Here is a 21,624-nt window from a genome sequence, read left to right on the forward strand (position 1 = left end):
ATCTTGGGAAAATTGAAGCAAGTTGGCTAGCAAATTTATACACTATTTCCTTTAACCCTTTGGCAAAATAAAGTGAAGGGAAAGAAAATTCATGGACACACCTTACCGTTGCAGCTCCTTTGAAACTACGAGATCATCTTAACTTGTAAAAAACTATAAACTACTTCTGAAACTTATATCAAGTCAAATATTATTTTCCAAAAAAAAATCTTACCAAACATCTCTAGAAACTTCATTTTTTCATAAAAAAATACCATATAAACAAACTACTTTAATGTCTTGCCAAATCATCGTCTTTTTTTTTATCATCAACAAATTTTATTAATAAGAAAAATAAAAAAGTAGGAGAATAAATGATATTTCTATCCACAAACCATAAAAGTTAATAATTAAAAAGACAAGACGATGGTGCATGACCCAATCCACAAAAGAGTAGTTAAAATTATGAAAATGGGCAATGAGGATATTAAGATTGTAGAAAAATTAGTTACATTACCTCCTCAAAATCGAACCTGAATTCTCAAATATAATCTTGTTTCTCACGCCCAATAATCCAAATAGTAATAAAACAAATGGACAATCACCTTTCTTATTCTTGTTCTCCATCCAAATCATATTTGCATGAAGTGAGAAATTAAGCTTATTATCATCATACAAAATTGAGGTAAAACTTACTTTGCCAAATTATCATCTTTATCTGACTTAAAATTAAAAACACATTTTAAATCTATTTTTTCCTTTTGTTTTTGTTCTTTCCTTTTAAATCTTACTCTCTCAACAAAAGAAATCATTTATAAAATTTAAACCCTAGACATTGTTCAAGTTTAGGGATTGGACGTAGAAAATAATTGTGAAGATTAAAAAAACTCTTAATTAATCATCTAGTAATTTTGTTTTCAAAATTAAAGAAGGATATTAATAATTATTTTGGTAGGTAGAAAATAAATATTTTATTATCCGTCTGTTTGATGGAAAATCTCAATATAATAATTTTTTTAAGATTCACCAAACTCAACCACTTAGAAATGCAAGAAGAAAAAACATTAAATGCAAAGGAATATATATAGGGTCCCTACGTGGTGGCGTGATAACTTCGTGGAAGATAGAAAATGGGTTAGTCAAACCCTCTATATGTCGTACATAAGCACAAATCAGAAATCTGTTTTGATCAAAATCAGCTTTTCTTCTCTTCTCCCACAATCACACCCAGTAATTCATGTTTTCTCAACCAAATATATAACGCAGATCTCAATTATGCCGTGGAAATTAACCAAGATGATTGTAGATGAAGGGAAAAGCAGAAATGATCAAATATCAAAAGGAATATAACCTCTATAAGAGTTAGAGGTGGTTATGTAGAAGTGCTAAAATAAAGTCATAAACTAAGGTATTGGCGCGCCTCAATTTGAAGACATGGCTATCATGAAAACTAGCCTTGTAGTTTAATTGAGCCGCGTCAATATCTCATTTTGCACTTCCTAATTTCCATCTCCATGCCCCTCCTCAATCTCAAATCCCGGTATGTATGTCTATAATTATTTGTTCAATGTTCATATTTTCTCTCTTTTTCCTTTCCTTGTACTTATTTTTCTTCATATATTGTTTTGTTTCTTATGCATAGAAGAACCTTGCTTCTCTTACTGTCTTTCAATATCCCCATAATCAATTGATATTTATTTTAGGTATTTGTGCGGGAACATATATATATCTATGTGTAAGGACATATTCAGATCATATAATATGCAATCACGTATGATGTATATAAATATATATGTCTATTGAGTAGTATGTACTATTATCAGTTATACCAATACTGGTCTAAATCAAAATAAATCTAGGAATTAAGGCATGACATAGATGAATGAATGACTTAAGTAGAAGACTGTGGGTTTATTCACCCAACGAATAATGATCCTCGCTTAGCGATTCTCTAAAACTCTCTCAGCGAGCTCAATCCCCATTGCGCAATTCGGCGAGAGTAGTTCAGGACATTCTCACTCTGATGGTATAGCTCAGTGAGTTCTAATTTGCTCAAAGTGTTGACTAGTTTCTATTTTTCTGTTTTGTTTTGTATTGTTCCTTTGTTTTTTTCCCACTTTAATAATTGATAGTTGGTGTGTTTTTGCACCCGTTATGAAAAAGAACCTTGCTACCAAAACTATTCTTCTTGACCTAAATATATAGGTATCTACTGTCCTTGAATATGTTTATGAACCTGGAATCACAACATCTACCAAAATGAATATTCAAACCTATGCTTCCACTTTGAGTGAGTTATTGCTATATTATTAGCATATATGGCTATGGTAAAGCAAGTTTAACAATTATATCATAAAAATGCATATTTAGTGCATATTAACGTCACCATGAGTAGGTAAAATTGGCTTATCAGGTCGGCCATAAGAACTTTGCACTGACTTTTATTGATTATTCTATTGAATTATCTGTTATGAAATAAAAAGAAGCCTAGAAACAATATAGCTAGCAAAGTTTAAAAGGGGAAAAATAGAGGTCCACCCTTAACTAGGGTATATATCATTTACTCAGAGATTTTATTGCTTAGGTTATCATTCAAGAGCCATGTATATTTTTAGATTATATATACTATATAGCATTGAAAAACTATATATAAAGATACGAAGCAAAACCATATTATATTATAACTTATAAAGCGGTTGACATTAATTGAGATGCACCCACTTTATAGACGGTCATATCACAATCATCTTCATTCTAATTCACTAACTCGTATACAATCTCAAATGATTCTTAATGGCCTCAAATGTCTAAGCAAGTTTTAGCAAGTAATAAATATATGAACATGGAACTATAAATTCTCTGCAGTCCTGAGGGGGTGTACCACTACTGAGAGGAATAATGAGAATGATGATGAGATCACAGGAAGGGGACACTAACAGAATTAAACGAAAGGAATCATTCATCCTTGAGCTATTCAAAAAAATAGCTAAAATCTTGAAGGTGCAAACTCAAGTGGGACCTGTTACCCATTCCCTTATGCTGTGTTTGCATTTATTTCTAGTTCATCAGCACTGTCCTCATATACATTGATAGCGGCAGGGTCTGGCCTTGTGAATTATGAGGATTCTCCAACTATGTCTTCATCTTTAAAGATTTATTTATATTAAGTAGGTCAATGGGAAAAAAGAAGAATAGTTAGGGATACATAGAGGATGGGGTTTGGGAGATGACTAGAAAAGGTAAATGTGGTCCTAAATTAAATTTAACAATGATCAACTCAACTTTTTACTGGCAAAACTACTCTATAATCTAGATTGATTATTTTAATTTTTTGGTTTTGGGGTTCTATGAGTTTATTTTTTTATTTCTAATAAGTCTCATAAGTTTTTGGGGTGAACAAATAATTCATTCCCATCAATAACAAGAGAGAGCTTTCCCCTCAACCCGCTTCAACACACCACTCAATGGTTGGTTTGATTTTGAACACATGACAAGAGAGAGCTTTCAACAAGGCCATTAGAGTTCTTTTGGTTGGAGAATGGAGAAATTGAAAATTGAAGGTGGAAAGGAAAGCTTTCTATTTTTTTTTTGTTGAATGGATGAAACCCTAAGAATTAGGGATGGAATTGTGGAAGAGAGAGTGTAACGATGAATCATTCTTAGAATTACAGCTGTATTGAGTTTTCTGTTTGAGTTAGAGAGAGAAAAAACAAAATTTTAGTGTAGGACTTCTAGATTGCTTATACCCAAACAAAAAATGAAATTAAATATAAGGTGGTCTGTTGTTGAAGAGAGTGATCATAATTAAATATAAGGTGTTTATATGGTAGGGTGTAGGAGGTTGAAGGTGGAGTCTCACCCACAACAAAAATACTAATATATACTAACAATTAGCATATTAACAATTGCCGATAAAAAAAAATCAAGATTTTCTAAGTATTAGTAAAGTAAGTATTCTAAAAATTAATGAAAAAATAAAATACATTGACATTTGTGTTTTTTTTTATTTATCTTCATATAGCATTTAGTAAGAGTTACTCTTGAAAATTAGAGGAAAAGGTATTCGATCAAGTATATAAAAATAAATGATTTAATGAATACATTATCAACTAAAGATTTTTTCTCATTATTGATGAATTATTCATTATTACATAAAAAGTTTCTGTATTATTTAATCATTACAACTAACTTAAACGTGCTAGTATGTAAATATTTTATTTTATGTATAACCATGATCAATCTTATTTTCCAATCAATGACGCGAGAGTAGCATCATAGATTCATCATACTTGTTAGTTGTTACATGCAGTGGTAGAGAATTGTTTGGTGGGGTTCTCATATTGATTATTGTTCATTTTCACAGTAGAATTTTCCTTTTCTTTTCCGTGGGTCAGGGGTCGGAGCACAACTACGCTTAGGTATGTGGTACTAAAAGTTGAGGATATGATTATAATCCTTCTCTCCTCTAAACTTTATCATCTCCTTACATAATCAAAATCAAGCGCGCCACCAAACGTTTGGATTTGGATATATAATATATGATCGTTGTCATCTTCATTTTGCTCTCCCATTCAAATTAAAAGCCATTTAGTCGATAAGAGACATGTTAATTATAAGATACTCTAAGTAAATTATGGTCACACTAAGTAAAATGACTTTTCTTTGTTTTTGAGAAATTGATTATTGAAAATATATTATTTAAATATGAAGTAATATTTATGCACTGTCAATGTAAAGATTTATATACAGTCGCTACATTTTCCACCATTCATTTGAATTAATTTTTTTTAAAGAATTAACGATGATTAAAGGTTAATGATATATGATACAATAACAATATATAATATAATTCATCTTGTTGTGTATAGAAGAATAGGAAAGAAGAATATTGATGGATGATTATATATTTATTGTTCATTTTACAAGAAATGGCTTTATGAAATATAGCTTGAGATTGCTAGTAAAACAAGCAATCCAACTAACTAACAAACTCTTAACTAATCAGCATATTTAACATGTGCTAAAAAGAAGACAAGACCAATAGAGGCTCTACTACTAAAACCAATCAAAACCAATTAATCAAAACAGAACAAAAACTGATGTATAGATGCACCAAGGTGTGCGAGTCTGATGTACACAAAACTATTGCACACTGATGCACCAAGATGTGAGAATCTGATGAATACTATCCTTGTTGAATTTGTTAGTGTGTGTGTGAACAACCCAAGTTGCTTCATCCAATCCAAGCTAATCACAATCCAAGCTGCTTCAACCAAAACTGATTCATCCAAGTTGTGATATTGTTTAATCCTGCAATTAAAGATGTGCATCATACCTGATATGGCATGTGTAAATAGATAACAACAAAGCAATGTATGCATAATATAAACATAATGAAAACATCAAAAGTAGAGATCAAATATGGAATGTATTCAATACCCTCCCTCCAGCTGGAGAGGGAAAAAAATGAATTGTTTTATGGAAAGATAATATGAATTACACCCAAAATACGTTTGGAAGCTAATTTCCACCATACCCACAGGAATCAAGCATGAGATAATTCATTATATATATAAGTAGAACAAAAAAATGAATGTTTCGAGTTCACACCAAATTAGAAGAGATCTCATAGTAGGTTTAATCGGTTTAAATAGTTAATCCATCTAGTTGGATTAGATAATTTCATATATAATTAATAATTTTTGTCTATAAATATATAATTATATATAAGTGTAAATTTTTATAATTAATAATTATGTATAATAATTATATTGAAACTGTGTGGTTTTACTTCCCCTATATTATGATTTAATTATGTTTAACACAATCAGAGCAAAATTTTAGTCCAACTCTCATTCGATTAAGACTATGAAGCAAAATCAATTTCAAATTCGGTCAACGATCAGATCGTCTGGTCCAATCTGGTTCTCCCAATGCTGCAGAAAATAACTTGATTCCCTGTCATGAATACACATAAACTCATTTTCATACTAACCATGGAGTGAGATAGAAACTCAAAATTGGCCCATTTTTATACAATTATGTTTTGGTGGGTCTGAACCGGTCACCTCTGGCCCATTGGATTGAACCGGTTGAAAAGTGGCTGCTGTGGGCTTGGTTTTATCATTTGATCAATGTGGAATGAAAGATTTGATCAAGAGAATCCAGACACGACAGGCAGAACAACTTGTGGAAAATAAAAGGAAGACATGTCCTTACTTCTCCACCACAGGTCCAACGCAATAATAAAAAGGGGGAAACAAAAAAACACCATGAATGAGTTATCCAAATCCCATGTTGTCCACCCTTCTCAAAACAGCACCAAGCTTTATTACCACTCCAAAAGCCATGGTCATATACCTTTCTCCCTCTCCACCTTCACATTCTAGTTCCATCATCAAATTGACAAATTCAAAGTCACCCATTTCAGCACCTTCCTTCAAGCTCAAAACCCATTTCTCAAAATCACTTTTTTCTCCTTCGTTTGCTTCCCCAAACTTGAACTTCACCACCAAGAAACAGTTTTTACATGGCAACAATAATAGTAGATGCAAACATGCAAAAAGATTTGATTTTAGGACATGGGCTATTGGTGGATTTGATTATGGGAACTTTGAGGGTGCTCAGTCTGTGGTTGAAGCTGTTGCAGTTTTAACAGCAATCATTGTTGTTCATGAGAGTGGTCATTTCCTTGCTGCTTATCTCCAAGGAATCCATGTGAGTAAATTTGCAGTTGGGTTTGGTCCAATTTTAGCTAAGTTCAATGCAAACAATGTAGAATATTCCATTAGAGCTTTTCCTCTTGGTGGATTTGTTGGCTTTCCTGATAACGATCCAGATAGTGATATTCCTGTTGATGATAAAAACTTACTTAAGAACAGACCAATATTAGATAGAGTCATTGTGGTTTCAGCTGGTGTTATAGCTAATATCATTTTTGCAATTGTAATTGTCTTTGTTCAAGTCATTGCTGTTGGTTTGCCTGTGCAAGAGGTTTTTCCTGGTGTGATTGTTCCTGAAGTTAAGCCTTTTTCAGCTGCTTCAAGAGATGGTTTGCTTCCTGGTGATGTGATCCTTGAGGTCAATGGGAATGAGTTTCCAAAACCAGGTCCCAATGCTGTTTCGGAAGTCGTCGATGTTATTAAGAAGAACCCTAAGAGATATGTTTTGCTTAAGGTTAAGAGGGGGGAGCAGAACTTTGAAATAGGAGTCACCCCTGATGAGAGTTATGATGGAACTGGTAAAATTGGAGTTCAGCTATCACCAAATTTGAAGTTAGGTAAGGTTAGGCCAAAGAATATTGTGGAAGCTATAAACTTTACCGGAAAAGAATTTTGGGGTCTGTCATCTAATGTTTTAGATGGCTTAAAACAGGCCTTTCTAAACTTCTCTCAGACAGCTAGTAAGGTTTCTGGCCCTGTAGCTATTATTGCTGTTGGTGCGGAAGTTGCACGATCAAACACGGATGGTCTCTACCAATTTGCCGCCATACTCAATATTAACCTTGCAGTTATAAACCTTCTTCCTTTACCTGCATTAGATGGGGGCACATTGGCACTGATCCTCATTGAGGCTGCCAGAGGTGGGAGAAAGCTGCCTCTTGAAGTGGAGCAACAGATCATGTCATCGGGAATTATGCTTGTTCTACTTCTGGGGTTATTCCTTATTGTCCGCGACACCTTAAACCTTGATTTTATCAAAGAGATATTGTAATTACTTGTGAATTCTGGTTGATAGTGAACTTCAAAAATATTTCAAGATCTTGATCGGAATATACTGTTGGACCAGTATCCTAGCCCTTTAATCAGTGATGTATCTTTAGAGGAGACAGATCATTGTAAAGTATTGAGGTGAGTTTCTTCCTCCAAGGATATTTCTTGAGGGGCATATCTAATCATAGGGACTGTATTTGTGATTCTGGAATATAAACTTAGAAGATATAAATACTACTTTTGTTCATGAATTTTAATTTCTTCTCTCCCTGCACTTTATGGAATTCATAGTTATCCCTTTAGTATGAATTCTCTGCTTCTGCAGATATCATTTGACTTGGTTATTATTTATTAACCTCTGAGGAATGTTTCCCTTTTCAGTTTTGCCCTCATTCACCATACCATGAATCCTAAAATACATTTTCCACTACCAAGCAAAGAAGTAGTTATTACATTAAGCCACATTGAATATTGAGGGCTAGAGAAGAATTCAGTGGTAGTTGAAAATATTAGGTTTGAAATTAGAGATAGAGTTTGTTGCTCAGGTCATCAAATCAACCATAGTACTAAGCATTCCCCCACTCCCAGAAAGAACAAGGTGTGGTGTATGAGTTTGAGGTTCAAGTTTTTCAGTTGTATTTTTAGAACTGTATAAATATAACTACTATATACATACTTAATGGATGGATAGAGATGGAGCAAAGTGAGAAGCATTGATTCGTGAATATTTGGACTCCATTAGGGATATGCTTCAAAAAAGTAAAAGGAAATGCAACTTTCATTGACACATTTATTCCTTTAATTACAATGAAATTACATTTTTACTATTAAAAACAATGAGAAAAACATACATCAAATTCTCCATTAATGGACAAAATTCTTGTTGTTTTGAGCATGGCATATAAGAATGTGTAGAATTTGGATTTTCATGAATATAAGGATGTCATTGACAAAAAATGTTTTAAATGATAAGATAAGAAACTCAAGGTATAATAACTATAAAGATAAACACAAATTTGATAGATAAATTCAAATAAATGAAAATAACTTAGTCGTAAATAAATAATGTTCTATCAACTCAAATGTCCTTTAACGAGCTCCTCAAAGTTTTGTAAGCTTTAGGTTTGTTAAAAACTAATACATTTAAAAATGAAAATAACAAAATAATTATATAGGTTTAGGAGCAAAATCATTGAAATGTGTTCTATATTGTAAATTTACATATATAATCAATATAGAATGATTGTAGGTGTGATAAGAAGTCAATACACATATCATTATGATAAAAGACACAATCAAACCGGTTGTTTGTAGAAATGAAATCACATGTATAATTACAATCAAAATAATCATTGATAGGAAAAATCATTAATTACTAAGATAACTTGTCAATGGGAGAAAAGTGACAACGACAATGAATGTTGATGAGAATAAAACACAGTGATATAATCACCATTAGAATGATTATCGATGAGAAAAGAAATCATTATTAATATAGTTCGTCAATAGGAGAAAATGTGCTACTGAAATGATCGTAGATATGAAGATTATCACATATATAAAAATAAAGGAAGAAAGTAAATTATTGTATTAGAGCATGTAGATAATTATTGCATGTAATAAAAAATTGTGATATTGAGAAAAAAATGAGTAAATAATAAGGATAGGGCAACGTCATAAAGGTGGCAACTATTTGAAGTTCTGAATTATGACTCCCCAATAGAGGGTAGTGACATGTTAGGCTATGAAGGATAAAATATCATGTAAACTAGGATGATAAAAATTGATCAAATTCAAATATGAGTTAATTCAAATAATTTATTGTATAAGTTGAAGCTGTTAGAATCAACAAGATAATAAACCCGGATAATAAGTATGAAGTTAAAATATATTATAGATAAATTAAAATAAAATAGAAATAACTTAATTCTAAATAAGGAAATGATCTTTGAATGCAAATATCAATCTAACTTCTAAAAACTTACTTATTTAATTTTTATTAAACATATTTTGATTTCTCCTATCTCAAACATTTGGAAAAAGTATATGCCTAAATCCATAATCATGGAAATTATCAGTAGTATAATGATTTTTCTTATTTAATTTTTTTATTAAAATATATTTTGATTTCTCCTGTCTCTAACGTTATCCATAATCATGCTCAAGTTTCAACGCGGAAGGGTGGGACATACATAAATTAAAGCCAATAAAATTGAAACGCTAGAAGGAGGGGTTGAACCTCCGACCTTGTGGTTAACAGCCACACGCTCTAACCAACTGAGCTATTCCAGCAGATGCTATGCCATTGCTTTGTAAAATATAAATAAAATTTATTTGACTCAAACAATAGCACACTAAAATGCATACCAAGTAAACAAATAAACTATTATTTTAATACTTCCAACACATGGCATCTCACAATATATGCTAATTTTCAGATTGATTTGGTCCAAAAAAAATGAGTGTAATAATATCTATATAATATCATTTAAAAATTTATATCCAATTAATATACTATTAGATATGAAATTTATTTTACTTTTTTAAAAATTTAATAATAATTAAATATGAATGACATGAATAATATATATATTCATTCTCCAAGAAAATATATCACTATTCTTAATAAGTATATAATGGAAATGGGAAATAAATATAATGGGAAAATGGAAAAAAAATAAAAGTAAAAAATAAGATATAGAAATGGCAAGAAAGTGGGCTGAAGAGGAGAAAGAAAGAAGGAAAAAACAAGAATCACAGTAAAGCGCTTGTATAAAGTAAAGCATCTACTCTCTTCTTCACTCCATCTCCATCCAATCCCAACGCTTCAAAGGTTCGATCCCACCGCCATTCTTCTTCCTTCAAACCCCGATCTCCACCGTTCTCCTCATCTAAGGTACTCTTTTCTTTTCTCTCCTTCCTTATATACATCAAAATGTTTTCACCACTCTTCAACAATTCTCTGTAATTCATTCCATTTAACTCTGTTGCCCATTCTCATTTCGATCTACAATTCACACCCGTTTCTTTAATTAACTACCTCTGTGGAATTTTAATTGATTTCTGTTTATGAAATAATTCATCATGGAATCTCATGTAAAAGGAAAGATTTTCAAATTCCAATCAATCTTGTCAAATCTCATGTTTCAAACCTCTATTTTTTTCATGGGTTTTCTTAAAATTAGGTATTAAGCGTAATATAATAACATATAACGAAAAGCAAAAGCAAGTATACAATTTTTTATATATTTCAATGCATCATTCTCAATAAATAATTGGTTTTGCTAGGTTTTTATCTTCGCCTTAAGTGCCGATTTATGAAAACTTTTTATTGCCACTTGATTTTTTAATATTATTATATTTTCTGCTTTGAATAGTCATATTGATTAAGTTTCAGAATCTACACCAAAGAGTGTGGACTTTGTGTTCTGACTGCGTGCTACTTGCATTGAAATATTGGACGCACGCGATCGTGGTTTAATTTCGGCCTTTCCATTATCATTTAATAGTTAATTAATTTTATTATATAGTGGCTATGATTTTTGATCTGTGATTAGTTGTTAGAATCAATACAGAATTGAAATTTCATGGGGAGTAACAAGGCACCAAGTTGGTCTGATCAATGGGGAACTGGTGGGATCGATAATGACAACTATGAATATGAAGGTGACAAGCTGAAGAAGAGTGGTAGCAGTAACAAGCTGTCAGGTGCAAAGGCTGCAGCATCTGCTGGAATGGATAAGGCCAAATCTGTTGCTTTGGTTGGTGCTGATAAAGCTAAATCTGCTGCTGCTGTTGGTGCACAGAAGGTGAAGAGTGGCACATTTGCTGGTCTTAAATGGGTCAAGAATCAATACCAGAAAAGGTCCTCCAAGTGAAAAGTATAAATTCCAGATGATTCATGATTCATGATTATTACTTCCTTGGACAGTTTCATTTCATAGCATCCATCAACATATATTGCACAAGTGTTCTGCTTGTTTTGTAGTTTTTTATGCCTTACTTTCTGATTTGGAGCAGAACAATTGAAAATAGCTGGTCCTTTCTTGTTATTACTTTTGCTATAAAAAATATTGGACTGTTGATATATAACTCTTCCTCAGCTGATTATTGATTATTATTAGCATCAAGTAATCAACCACCAGCAGTTGGCAATTGTTAAATCAATAATCCTAAACTAATATTCGGTCACTATGAAACTACATAGGTCAAAGCAAAGAAGTTGCAGTATTGTCACTTGAATATTGGCATCTTTGATGCTATAGTGGTAGACGCTCAGTTTTTGCGGGAATGACAAGGGTAGAAGAGAATATACTGTGCTTATTGATAGGGGTCTAAATTAGGCATAAAAATAAATCTGAACTTTGTAGGTACCCTCACGACCCTGACTCAATGTTGATAAGGAAAATTTGTTTTGACTAGATTTGTAGAAAAACTAGAATCAAATTTGCAAACGGGGTGAGTTGGTGGATCTAATTGAAATAAATAAGTTAAACTCACATTTCTTTTCCAATTTATCATTAGTTTTTTCTTCTTCTTCCAATTGGGTTGGAAATGTACCATATACACCAAATATGGGTTGAACAAATGCGATTCTCAAGTTATTAAGTAAGCTAAAGTAATGTTAATTTGAATTAAATCTATAACTGAAAAAGAAATGAGAAGTAAAACCTCTCAACAGAGAGGACAGAATCAATGACGAGAGAGGATCACCCGGAGGAAATGGTTGCATGTGAATTTGATAATAAATTCCCACACATCAGTATGATACACACTGACAAAAATGATTTTTTATTTTTCTTTCTGAATCCGAATGATTCTCTAAGGCCTTAATTAACTTCCTATCTAAATCCATATAATTTCACACATCCTATGATTCTGTATATAGTATATATTAACAAATAAAGGATGGAACCATGCAGATTTTATTTATTTTCTGAATCCATATGGATATGCACGAAATTGATCAAAAATTTCCTTACATTCGTACGATTCCAGGCCCACTAATTTAGCTTTTGCCACATTCGTCAATGATTCGTGAAACCAAATAAATAGAGAAAGGCATTTTTCGGCTTTTAGAAGATTCACCATAAACCATAAGGGGCCAAACTTTTTTAGCAAATTCACCATAGATCACTGAATCAATCAGCTGCATAATGATCATTCACCTCTACAATAAGACCTTTTTCTACCCTTTCTAACGTTTCTATTTCCTAAAAACAATTTTCAACTTAGCAATCTAAACACGTTTTTCAAACTGACTTTTTTTATAAATAAAAATGAAGGAGAAAAAGGAGAGCAATTTGAAGAGCAAACAGATTCTTAAAGCCTTTTAGAATGACAGAAACACAAATCAATCACCAAAGAAACTATACAAGAAACAGTTCAAACCAGAGAATTTACAATTACCCCTACGTCTTCACATTGGTTTAACTTCAGGAAGTTTCTATTCTAATGGTTGCCTCTCATTAATTATTTCATATCATCATCCCAAATGTGTTCTCGCCACTGTAAGTCATGTACAGAAACCCATCTTCATCCTTATTCTCCTCATAAATTGCAGCCATCATAGCCCCTGCATCAACAGAAAATTAAAGCTCGGGTCAGAAGATTAACTACAAGAATAACCATTATGAATAACAACAATGCCATATATATACTACACACAAAATTACCAGTTGGTGGTAAAATGTTCTTGACAAAAATGAAGATGGCCTTTTCAGGACCCAGCTTGGCTCTCTTCCGCACCACATACACAAACTGTCCAACTGTCAGATCAGCAGGAACCAGATACCTACATCATCCAAAGAGGTAACAATAATGTACACCAAAGATAGAGAGGAAATAAATGGGACGCAAACAGATTATCAGTATCCACAAAACACAGCAGAGCAAGCAGATTATTGTCGATGTTCTAAATAAACAGAATTGGAATTTAATGCAACTAAATTACCGATGATATAGGCAAATGAAAATATAGATCATATCAAACATGCCCATCTTATAAACAAAGATCAACATTCAAGCAAGTTTACTTATTTTCCCAGTGTTTTAAGGATATTTTTTGCAGCCAATTGTATTTGAGGGTAAGAGCAGCCATCCAACCTTCAACGTTTTTACAATGAGAATACTACCACTAAACCAAAAAACCATTAGAGACTTGGCACTTAAGTTTAATAAGCAAACATAAGTACACAGCTCTAATCCGTATAAATACATCATACGCATATACTGATATACATCATTCTTATGAGTTGTTACGTGAGATTTCAATATTATGAACCTTCAACTGCTAACATTTAAGCCTCAATCAAAACCATGTTGTCACTATTTCATCAAAAGCAAACTAGCCCAGTTTTACTGTTTCCAATATTCAAGCTTATTGGTGAGCTTCACATCAATGAACTCATATAAACAGTCTCCAGCTCTACTGATGTAATAATAATTCAGCATAGCAATGATCCTTATTTCTCTCCAATACAATGCATAATAATATTTTTGGTATTCTTGACTATTTTCCCATCTTATCTTATCCAACAAAACCATTATTAAGCATTGAACGCAACTCTCAATGCTTCTGGTAGCTGTGTTAAAAACTAATTAAGATTTGGTGGTTCAGGAACATTTTAATTTGATGCCACTTGCATAGAAGGAAAGCACTCAAACTTCTATAGGTTGCAGAATCCAGCCAAAACTCAAGGAAAATATAACCACAATGAAAATAACCAGGTAAAGCAGGATAAGTAACTGTATGTTCAAAGTAAAATCTGACTTTCAAAACTTCAACCAGGTAAAGCAGGACAAGTTTTATGCAGAAAGTAATCAAGAAACAAGTAACAATACTTAAAAATGATAAATAAACTAACTTTTTCTTATCGATTTCAGGAACATCTGTCTTCTCTGCCCTTTCAACAATTACCTACACCAAAATACCAACGAAATTAATAAGCAAAAAATAAGATTATAATGACATGTACAAAGGGTAGAAATCATGTCTTACTGGAATTCTATCTGGATACTTTTCTCTTATGCGAGCTCCTTCAGCCTGTCTCATTTCTGGCAGTGTAATATTTGTATAAATTAGAAGATATATGGTACACTAATGAATTGAAATCAAATACAAATATATAATAACACAGCAGCACAAAAAGTTAAATAAAAAAAAAAGCAAAGGAAGTGCATTCAATTGCTTTAACATGTGTCTGTTTACACTGGACGAAAAGAGAAAAAACAGTGTATTAGCACAAGAAAACACTCTTGATTGAGTCAAGATTTCAATAAAGAAAGTTCCTTTTTCAAGGATCGACACATGATCGGTTAAAAATACAAAATTTCACAACCCAAATGAAAAAATTACAAAGCCCATGTATGAAAATTCAAATGCCTTAAGTTGCTTCATGAAAATCCTAAGCGAATGAAAATACAGTGCAACAACCCATAAACGAAATTTTGGATTTCTTTATTAAAAAAAGGAAGAAGCGACAAAATAATAGAGAGAAGCAAACCAAGTGGGTGTTCCGACTTGAATGAGTTCTTAGCCATAGCAACAATTCTGCAGCAGAAAAAACAGGGGGAACCCTAATTATGAGATTAGGGTTTGCTACAACGATAGCAATCGATCGAGAAGAAAACAATTCCAAAAAATGGAGTGAAATTAGGAGATGAAGATAAGATGAGAGATATTGCTTAGCGAGAGAAGTTAGTTAAAAGAATGATAATATATATAGACAGAGAGGAAACTAATAATCCTGTAATGCAAATTAATTATTGATGAAGTATATAAATTTGTAAACTAGTAATATATAGATATGATTTTCTAAATTATAGGGACTAGAGCAATCTTTCCTTGGTTTTTTTGTGTGTGGGATGTTAGATTTGATTTGTTAGATTTGATTTAGAAACCTATACTTAAGGATTCCGTTTTTGCTAAAGATAATCTTGTGTCCTAATACAGTGACATATATTGTTAAAATGTAGGAGACATGAAAAATATTTCTTGATGAATCAAGAAAGATAAGAAAAGAAAATATTATTTATTGAATATTAAATAGATATAAAACAAAATTACATTGAATCAATTTATATAAAAGATAGAAAACTAACTATCATAACTAAACTAATTAACCAACTAACAAATTGCTAAAGTGTTTTACATATATTCTCAATGTCCTTAAGATATAATTATATCATGATCAAATTAATCCTATTTAGAATTGAGAGTTTGAAACAAATCAAATGATTATAAGAGAGAATATGACTTCAACTCTGAAGAATCTGGTACAACTCTCACTCATTTATTGGTCTCTCGCATTTTTTAATCTTACCAGTTTAGTCATTAAAAAAAATCCTAAAATGATCTTCAAAAAATATAAATGTGGAACAAATTAGTTATTTTGGAGTGAAATTAGTCCCTACCAAGTGTTGTAAAATATGTTAAAAAGATTATTTTGATCTATATTTGAAATTTTTTGGAACCATTCTAAGACTTTTCTTTTTAAATGACTAAATTGGTAAGGTCGAAAAATACGATGGACTAAAATGGAATTAATCTAAATATTAAATATGATCTCAATATGTTATTTTCAACAACTCATAACTCTATTCCATATGGCTAATTTCCTTCCCACATATTTTATCGCTGATCTTATTCATATTTACGCATGCTATCACTTGAATATTGAACCTGATTTTAGTCTTGATTTTTTATCAACTACAATAGTAACTAGCCATATTGAGGAATAATAATCAATTAGAGAAAATACTCATTATTTCATGCACAAATATTAAACTCCAATAATTAATGAAAATATTATACCCATGTCTCATATTTCAAATAATTGATAAGCTATTATTTCAGAGGAATCAACATCCTTTATTTAATTTGATATATCACCCTATCACGCCCTTCATAATTCTAAAGATATTAACTTAGGTGTAAAAACACTAATATGAGGTGATTTCAATCTCTTAAATGTAATATATATATATATATATATAAGAAAATCTCTCAAACCTGATATATACTTTAAATGTGGATGATAAATTTGAATTTGAGGTTTAACACTTTAATTAATTTAAATTACTAACATGTTAATCGATATATACATTATGGTCGTGAAAAGACATTTGTATTCAACTCATAATATACATTATAATAAATAATTTAACATATCATGGATGTATATTATAGATATAACACTGCAATGATACTGTATTTCATAATAACAAAAATATATGTAATCAATTGTGGCATTCTAAAAAAAAGTTTCCTTCAAGAAATGAAAATGACAAATGGGAAGATTTGGTGAAGAAGTTGAGAGGATTCCTCCACTTCAATATTTTATTGGGAAAAAATGTAAATAGGAATTGATTGGATAATTGGATTACCATAAAACATGGAGCGACATATAGGAATAAAATAGCAAATATTACCCATGGTTTAAATATGTTTTTCAGCCAGGTGCAGCTTTCATGTCTTGTAAACAAGCCATGATGGAAGGAAAAAAACTATGGCATGTACATGTCAAGATCAAACTAACACATTAAAACAAGTTCAGACATATTTAAACAAAACCTAATATAATCCAACTCACCACCTCCCCTTAGTGCTATTATTACTAAAATTAATCAATCATGCTACAACTTTTTCCAATATTCCTTATAAAAAAAAAGCTACCTTTCTATAAGCATCAATGCCCTTTTTAGTACTGTCAAAATAACTAACGTGATCCATATGTAATGTATATTTGTCATCTAACAAGGGTTGTGTATCCTAATTCCCTTGTTTTACACTTTTACATATGTAATGTATATTTTGAAACAACTTCCAATAGTCATGCCATATAAAAGACATAACTAGAGGAACCTCTAAACAAAAGAGAGCATATTAGCTAGTTTTGGTACAGCTAGTTCACATGCTCAAAATTTAACCCTCGTATTAGGTATATTTCTAGCAAAGAATTGGAGGCAAGCTAACCATGTGAGAAAACCATACACAGATGCATCAAATGCATATATAGTGGAATTACTGAACCTACGAAGTGCCTCATGAGAGGTTGGATATGATATGATGGCTATGAGTACCCCATAAAAGCAAAGGTTCTTTTTCACTGTTTGATACATAAATGCTGATTGAACAAAACCAAAATCCCTCTCCCTCTACACCATAATCCATAAATGCACCACCATTAATAGCTACAGATTTGTCTCCTACTCTCTTCTGAAACTTTTCACGATTCTGTACCTCCTATAAATTAATATTCCAACTTCCTTAGTTGCTAGGTGGTTGAAAATTTAATGCAACTTCTTTAATGCTACACCACTACTAGCCATATTTTGTGGTCTCTCATGTTGTGTACTACCTTCTTTAAAACTTAGAGTAATCTCTCTCACTTTCATTCTATCTTATCTCTTCATCTCTTGTTTTGTGTACTACTCCACTCAATTTGTCGACCCCATATCATGTTTCTTCTCCATTCATAGATCACTGTCAGTCCCGTTCTTGTTTATTTAAATCAAGGTTTATATGTATGAATGTTACATTATTAAAATTATCACCATCTATCTTTCAAATTAAAAACATGAAGGGCCCCTTCTAATTTTTTGTTTATGTAATGCTTTGGTGCAATTTTTCTTTTCTTATAATAGACTAATTTAGCTGTTTTTTATTGATGTTTTATTTTGATGCTTTACAGCAAGATGGTTGCAAATGAAGTTTAAGGCAAACATTATTGTGACAATGAGGAGTAAGGGGAGCATTTAACGGGATATTGGTGTGGTTCAATAAGAAAGTAATGCTCGAAAATATTTGGCGCCCTACTTTTTGATTGAGCCGTGCCAATATCACGTACCACCACTTATAACACCCTTGAAGACCTCCTATCAAAGGCTTAAAGGTGATTCTTGTTTTTGCATTCTTGGCCTGCTTTTTGATTCCAAGATGTTCAGGTTGTCATCTTTGATCATTCTCGTTTTATTTCTGATTTTCTTTTAAGCTTTAGCCCTTTTCTTTTCCTTGAATGACAACCTTTTCTTTTTTTCTTTTGAAGCATTTTTCCCAGCCGTTGTCGATTTATGGCGTGTATCTGATTTTGAGTCTACGTTTTTCATTAAACTGTTCTTTCAAAAATTATATATCAGGAAATAATCTACAAATGAAGCATGTGGAATATTGTGTATTCTAACCACATATGACAACATATATGCTTATTATTCTTTTGTGGTGAACAAGTAAGAGTGTACTTATCTTTGGTTTAATCTAAAATACATTGTTTTCTTAAAAGATGAATGTATTACTTTTTACTTTAAAGAAAACTAAACTATAGTAGCATTGTCCATATTATTTAAGTCAGAATATTTTTAATCACCCATACCTTGAATACTTATCTTATCTCATACTTGTTATCAATTACCAAAGTTCGGTGAAAACTAGAACATGGAAGCTTTGTACAATATTTGTAGTCTTAATCCTTGTTGCCTCTCTGTTTCTCTCTTCACTTGGATGAAATTGTCCATCCTTCATTACACAGAGACATATACATAGTATTAGTACGTGTACATGAATTTTTTTGAATACTGTCTTCAAACATAAATGAAAGCACTTAAAAAACAGTTCCATGTGATGTTAATTAATTGCTTACGTAACAAGTTAAAAACAAGATAAAAAAATGTATTTTTACAGTGTCATTTCATCATCTCCAATTCATTTTTAATTATGTTTGACTTTAAAAAAAAAGGTAATCCAAATGAAGTGGATAATACACTAATTATGCATAATTCTTTACACTGTCAGTACATCGATATTACACTCTAAAAACAATTCATTTATACTGTTTACTATTCATAAACAAGAACACAGTCGATAACAATATTAACATATCTTTTTTGTTTGGGTGTATACTTAAATTTGCCTCTGAGAAAAATGGGTCTCCTAATTTCATACTTCAAAAATAAATAAAAATATCAAATTGACCTTAAGGGTTTTAAGGTCAATTTTCAAAAATTAGTCTTGAAGACAAATTTTAGGAATATATCTTTAACGTTTGAAGATAGATTGTTCAAGATTATATGTTTTGCAGTTGCTTGCTTACTTCATACAGTGAAGAACTGAAGTAGCTTACTAAAAGATACGTTATTATGTGTTATGATTAGAGTTTTTTCATTTAAAAAACTTCACGCTTAAACAATGCTTATGAGTACAAATTGTGGTACAAGTCTCTAGCAGCATTATGTAATGCTGGTATCCCCATGTTTTCGGCAATGAATTTGTACCCAGCAAAATCAATGAAAAGCAATACTACCCATTTCCATTTTTTTGTGCCATCTTATCACCCATTCCCTTTTCATTATGTTTTTGGAAAATAACAGTAACATCTTCTTATACCTCTGATTTTGATTTGATAATACTCCATGGACAAACATCTTATGGTATTTATGAGATCATGTTACTAATAATATATTATGAGAGACAAAGTGCCACGAAACCTTTAAGAGCGATAATTGTCTAGAGGATCACACATTATGAAAAAGATTAGTTATTTAATCATAGAGTTAAAAGAATACATTTAGTAGTAGAACGTGAGAACTTGCGTGGTTGGGCCATCATCATAACCATCTTCAAGAGAGGACAAAGCTTAATCACTACTTGAACCTTTTCTTACCATTTGACCAATGAAAAAGAATTTTTCTAATCAACCCCACATCTCAATTAGGACCACAAGATCATATTATGGTCAAATAATTAGGTCTGCAATTTTCAACTCGTACTTATGAATAACCCATGAAGCGGGGTCAGTTGACTTACATAACAGACAATTTGTGCCCTTTTATTAGAAATAAATATCCATGCGATTTAGGAAAAAGAGACTCCCTTTCAGAAATAAAATCCAAAGAAATTAGGCATTTACAATTTTACATCATTGCAGATAAATTCAAATAATAATCAAAAGATTTGGCTACCAATTGATAGTTTGGAATTCTTGGCTTTTCTTTTTTACATTGATAATAATCTGCATTTTTTATTGATGAATCATAGATCAGTAAGAATATATGATCTTGGCTTTTCTTTTTTACATTGATAATGATCTGCATTTTTTATTGATGAATCATAGATCAGTAAAAATATATGACTGCTTCAACTGAATTGGTGCTTTGCAAAAAAAAAAAATAGATTTTACTTTTGTGTTGTATAATTTCACGATTTAGAGTTTATTGGATATTTAACAGTGCATTAAAAAAAGTTGGGCCAGGTTAGAAGGTTGAAATTCATGTGAATTTTTCTTCTTCTGGTAGAATAACTTGTCCAATAAGCTGTAAGATTGTTGGGGGTATACATGTAACAAGAGATCAATCAGACTTATTACTACCAAAATATAATAGTCAAATTTAGATACAACCTTTGAAGCAAGGACACCAACACCTACCAAAAACATATTTATTAGGAGCTTCATTGCCATAAAATTATATTAACAAACAAAGTGGTCTTTCAAGCATTAAAGAGTGGATATGGAAGAAAAATGCAGAAGGTCCATGGTGCAAGAGCTCTGTTTATCACTCCAACTTTCTCCTTTGATAATTCTCTATACGTCACAAAAATATAGAAAAAGAGAAAGAAAATCTTTATGTATGCATAGCAAGAGTACAATATTAGCACTCTTCAATATATTAATTTGATTTCATTTTTAATTTAATTCTTTTTCCATCATAAGTGAAATGAAGTAGCACTTACTGGTTCATTACAATGTATGAAGCCAAATCATTGGAAATGACATACAACTGCCATGTGGCATGACAAAAATACTTGTTTCCAGACTCGCCAAACTTTCAATGTTCCGGTTCATGGTACCTTAGGCCTTTGTGCAACAAAGTAGATATGTAAGAAGCTATAGAAGTTTTAACTCTATAATTTAATAAAACAGTGATAAAAGAAAAGTTT

At 31.5% G+C, this 21,624-nt stretch overlaps 3 protein-coding genes, 1 long non-coding RNA gene and 1 other non-coding gene across 10 annotated transcripts; 3 read left to right on the forward strand and 2 right to left on the reverse strand.

Moving 5' to 3' along the window:
• Positions 2,997-21,624, forward strand: LOC109351779. Its single transcript, XR_002108276.1, has 3 exons — positions 2,997-3,509; positions 8,814-8,817; positions 21,608-21,624. It is a non-coding gene; the product is annotated as an uncharacterized LOC109351779 (long non-coding RNA).
• Positions 6,196-7,979, forward strand: LOC109351773 (membrane metalloprotease ARASP, chloroplastic-like). Its single transcript, XM_019593392.1, has one exon. It carries the CDS (start codon positions 6,256-6,258, stop codon positions 7,690-7,692), a length of 1,437 nt encoding a protein of 478 aa, XP_019448937.1. The 5' UTR covers positions 6,196-6,255; the 3' UTR covers positions 7,693-7,979.
• Positions 9,910-9,983, reverse strand: TRNAN-GUU. The gene has a single exon. It is a non-coding gene; the product is annotated as a tRNA-Asn (tRNA).
• LOC109351777 lies at positions 10,418-11,780 on the forward strand. 6 transcript variants are annotated; one of them, XM_019593401.1, is made up of 2 exons: positions 10,418-10,565; positions 11,252-11,780. In XM_019593401.1, exon 2 carries the CDS (start codon positions 11,279-11,281, stop codon positions 11,567-11,569), a length of 291 nt encoding a protein of 96 aa, XP_019448946.1. In that variant the 5' UTR covers positions 10,418-10,565; positions 11,252-11,278; the 3' UTR covers positions 11,570-11,780. The 6 variants fall into 6 exon arrangements, with proteins under 6 accessions (XP_019448946.1, XP_019448944.1, XP_019448942.1 ...); XM_019593399.1 differs by having other exon boundaries at positions 10,432-10,587; positions 11,249-11,780; XM_019593397.1 differs by having other exon boundaries at positions 10,432-10,587; positions 11,256-11,780.
• LOC109351776 (autophagy-related protein 8A-like) lies at positions 12,823-15,395 on the reverse strand. Its single transcript, XM_019593396.1, has 5 exons — positions 15,197-15,395; positions 14,692-14,747; positions 14,558-14,610; positions 13,367-13,485; positions 12,823-13,266 (listed from the first exon to the last, which is right to left on the reverse strand). Exons 1-5 carry the CDS (start codon positions 15,231-15,233, stop codon positions 13,169-13,171), a joined length of 363 nt encoding a protein of 120 aa, XP_019448941.1. The 5' UTR covers positions 15,234-15,395; the 3' UTR covers positions 12,823-13,168.

This window comes from Lupinus angustifolius, chromosome LG07 (assembly GCF_001865875.1).
Source record: "Lupinus angustifolius cultivar Tanjil chromosome LG07, LupAngTanjil_v1.0, whole genome shotgun sequence".
Classification (NCBI taxonomy): domain Eukaryota; kingdom Viridiplantae; phylum Streptophyta; class Magnoliopsida; order Fabales; family Fabaceae; genus Lupinus; species Lupinus angustifolius.

What these genes read in the sequence shown, in the direction of transcription:
- LOC109351777 (XM_019593401.1), top strand. Translation starts at nt 11,279, where the DNA reads ATGGGGAGTAACAAGGCACCAAGTTGGTCTGATCAATGGGGAACTGGT.
- LOC109351773 (XM_019593392.1), top strand. Translation starts at nt 6,256, where the DNA reads ATGAGTTATCCAAATCCCATGTTGTCCACCCTTCTCAAAACAGCACCA.
- LOC109351776 (XM_019593396.1), bottom strand. Translation starts at nt 15,233, where the DNA reads ATGGCTAAGAACTCATTCAAGTCGGAACACCCACTTG. An exon ending in CAAGTCGGAACACCCACTTG is followed by an intron (nt 14,748 to 15,196) that starts GTTTGCTTCTCT and finishes TTACACTGCCAG; the next exon opens with AAATGAGACAGGCTGAAGGA. An exon ending in AGTATCCAGATAGAATTCCA is followed by an intron (nt 14,611 to 14,691) that starts GTAAGACATGAT and finishes ATTTTGGTGTAG; the next exon opens with GTAATTGTTGAAAGGGCAGA.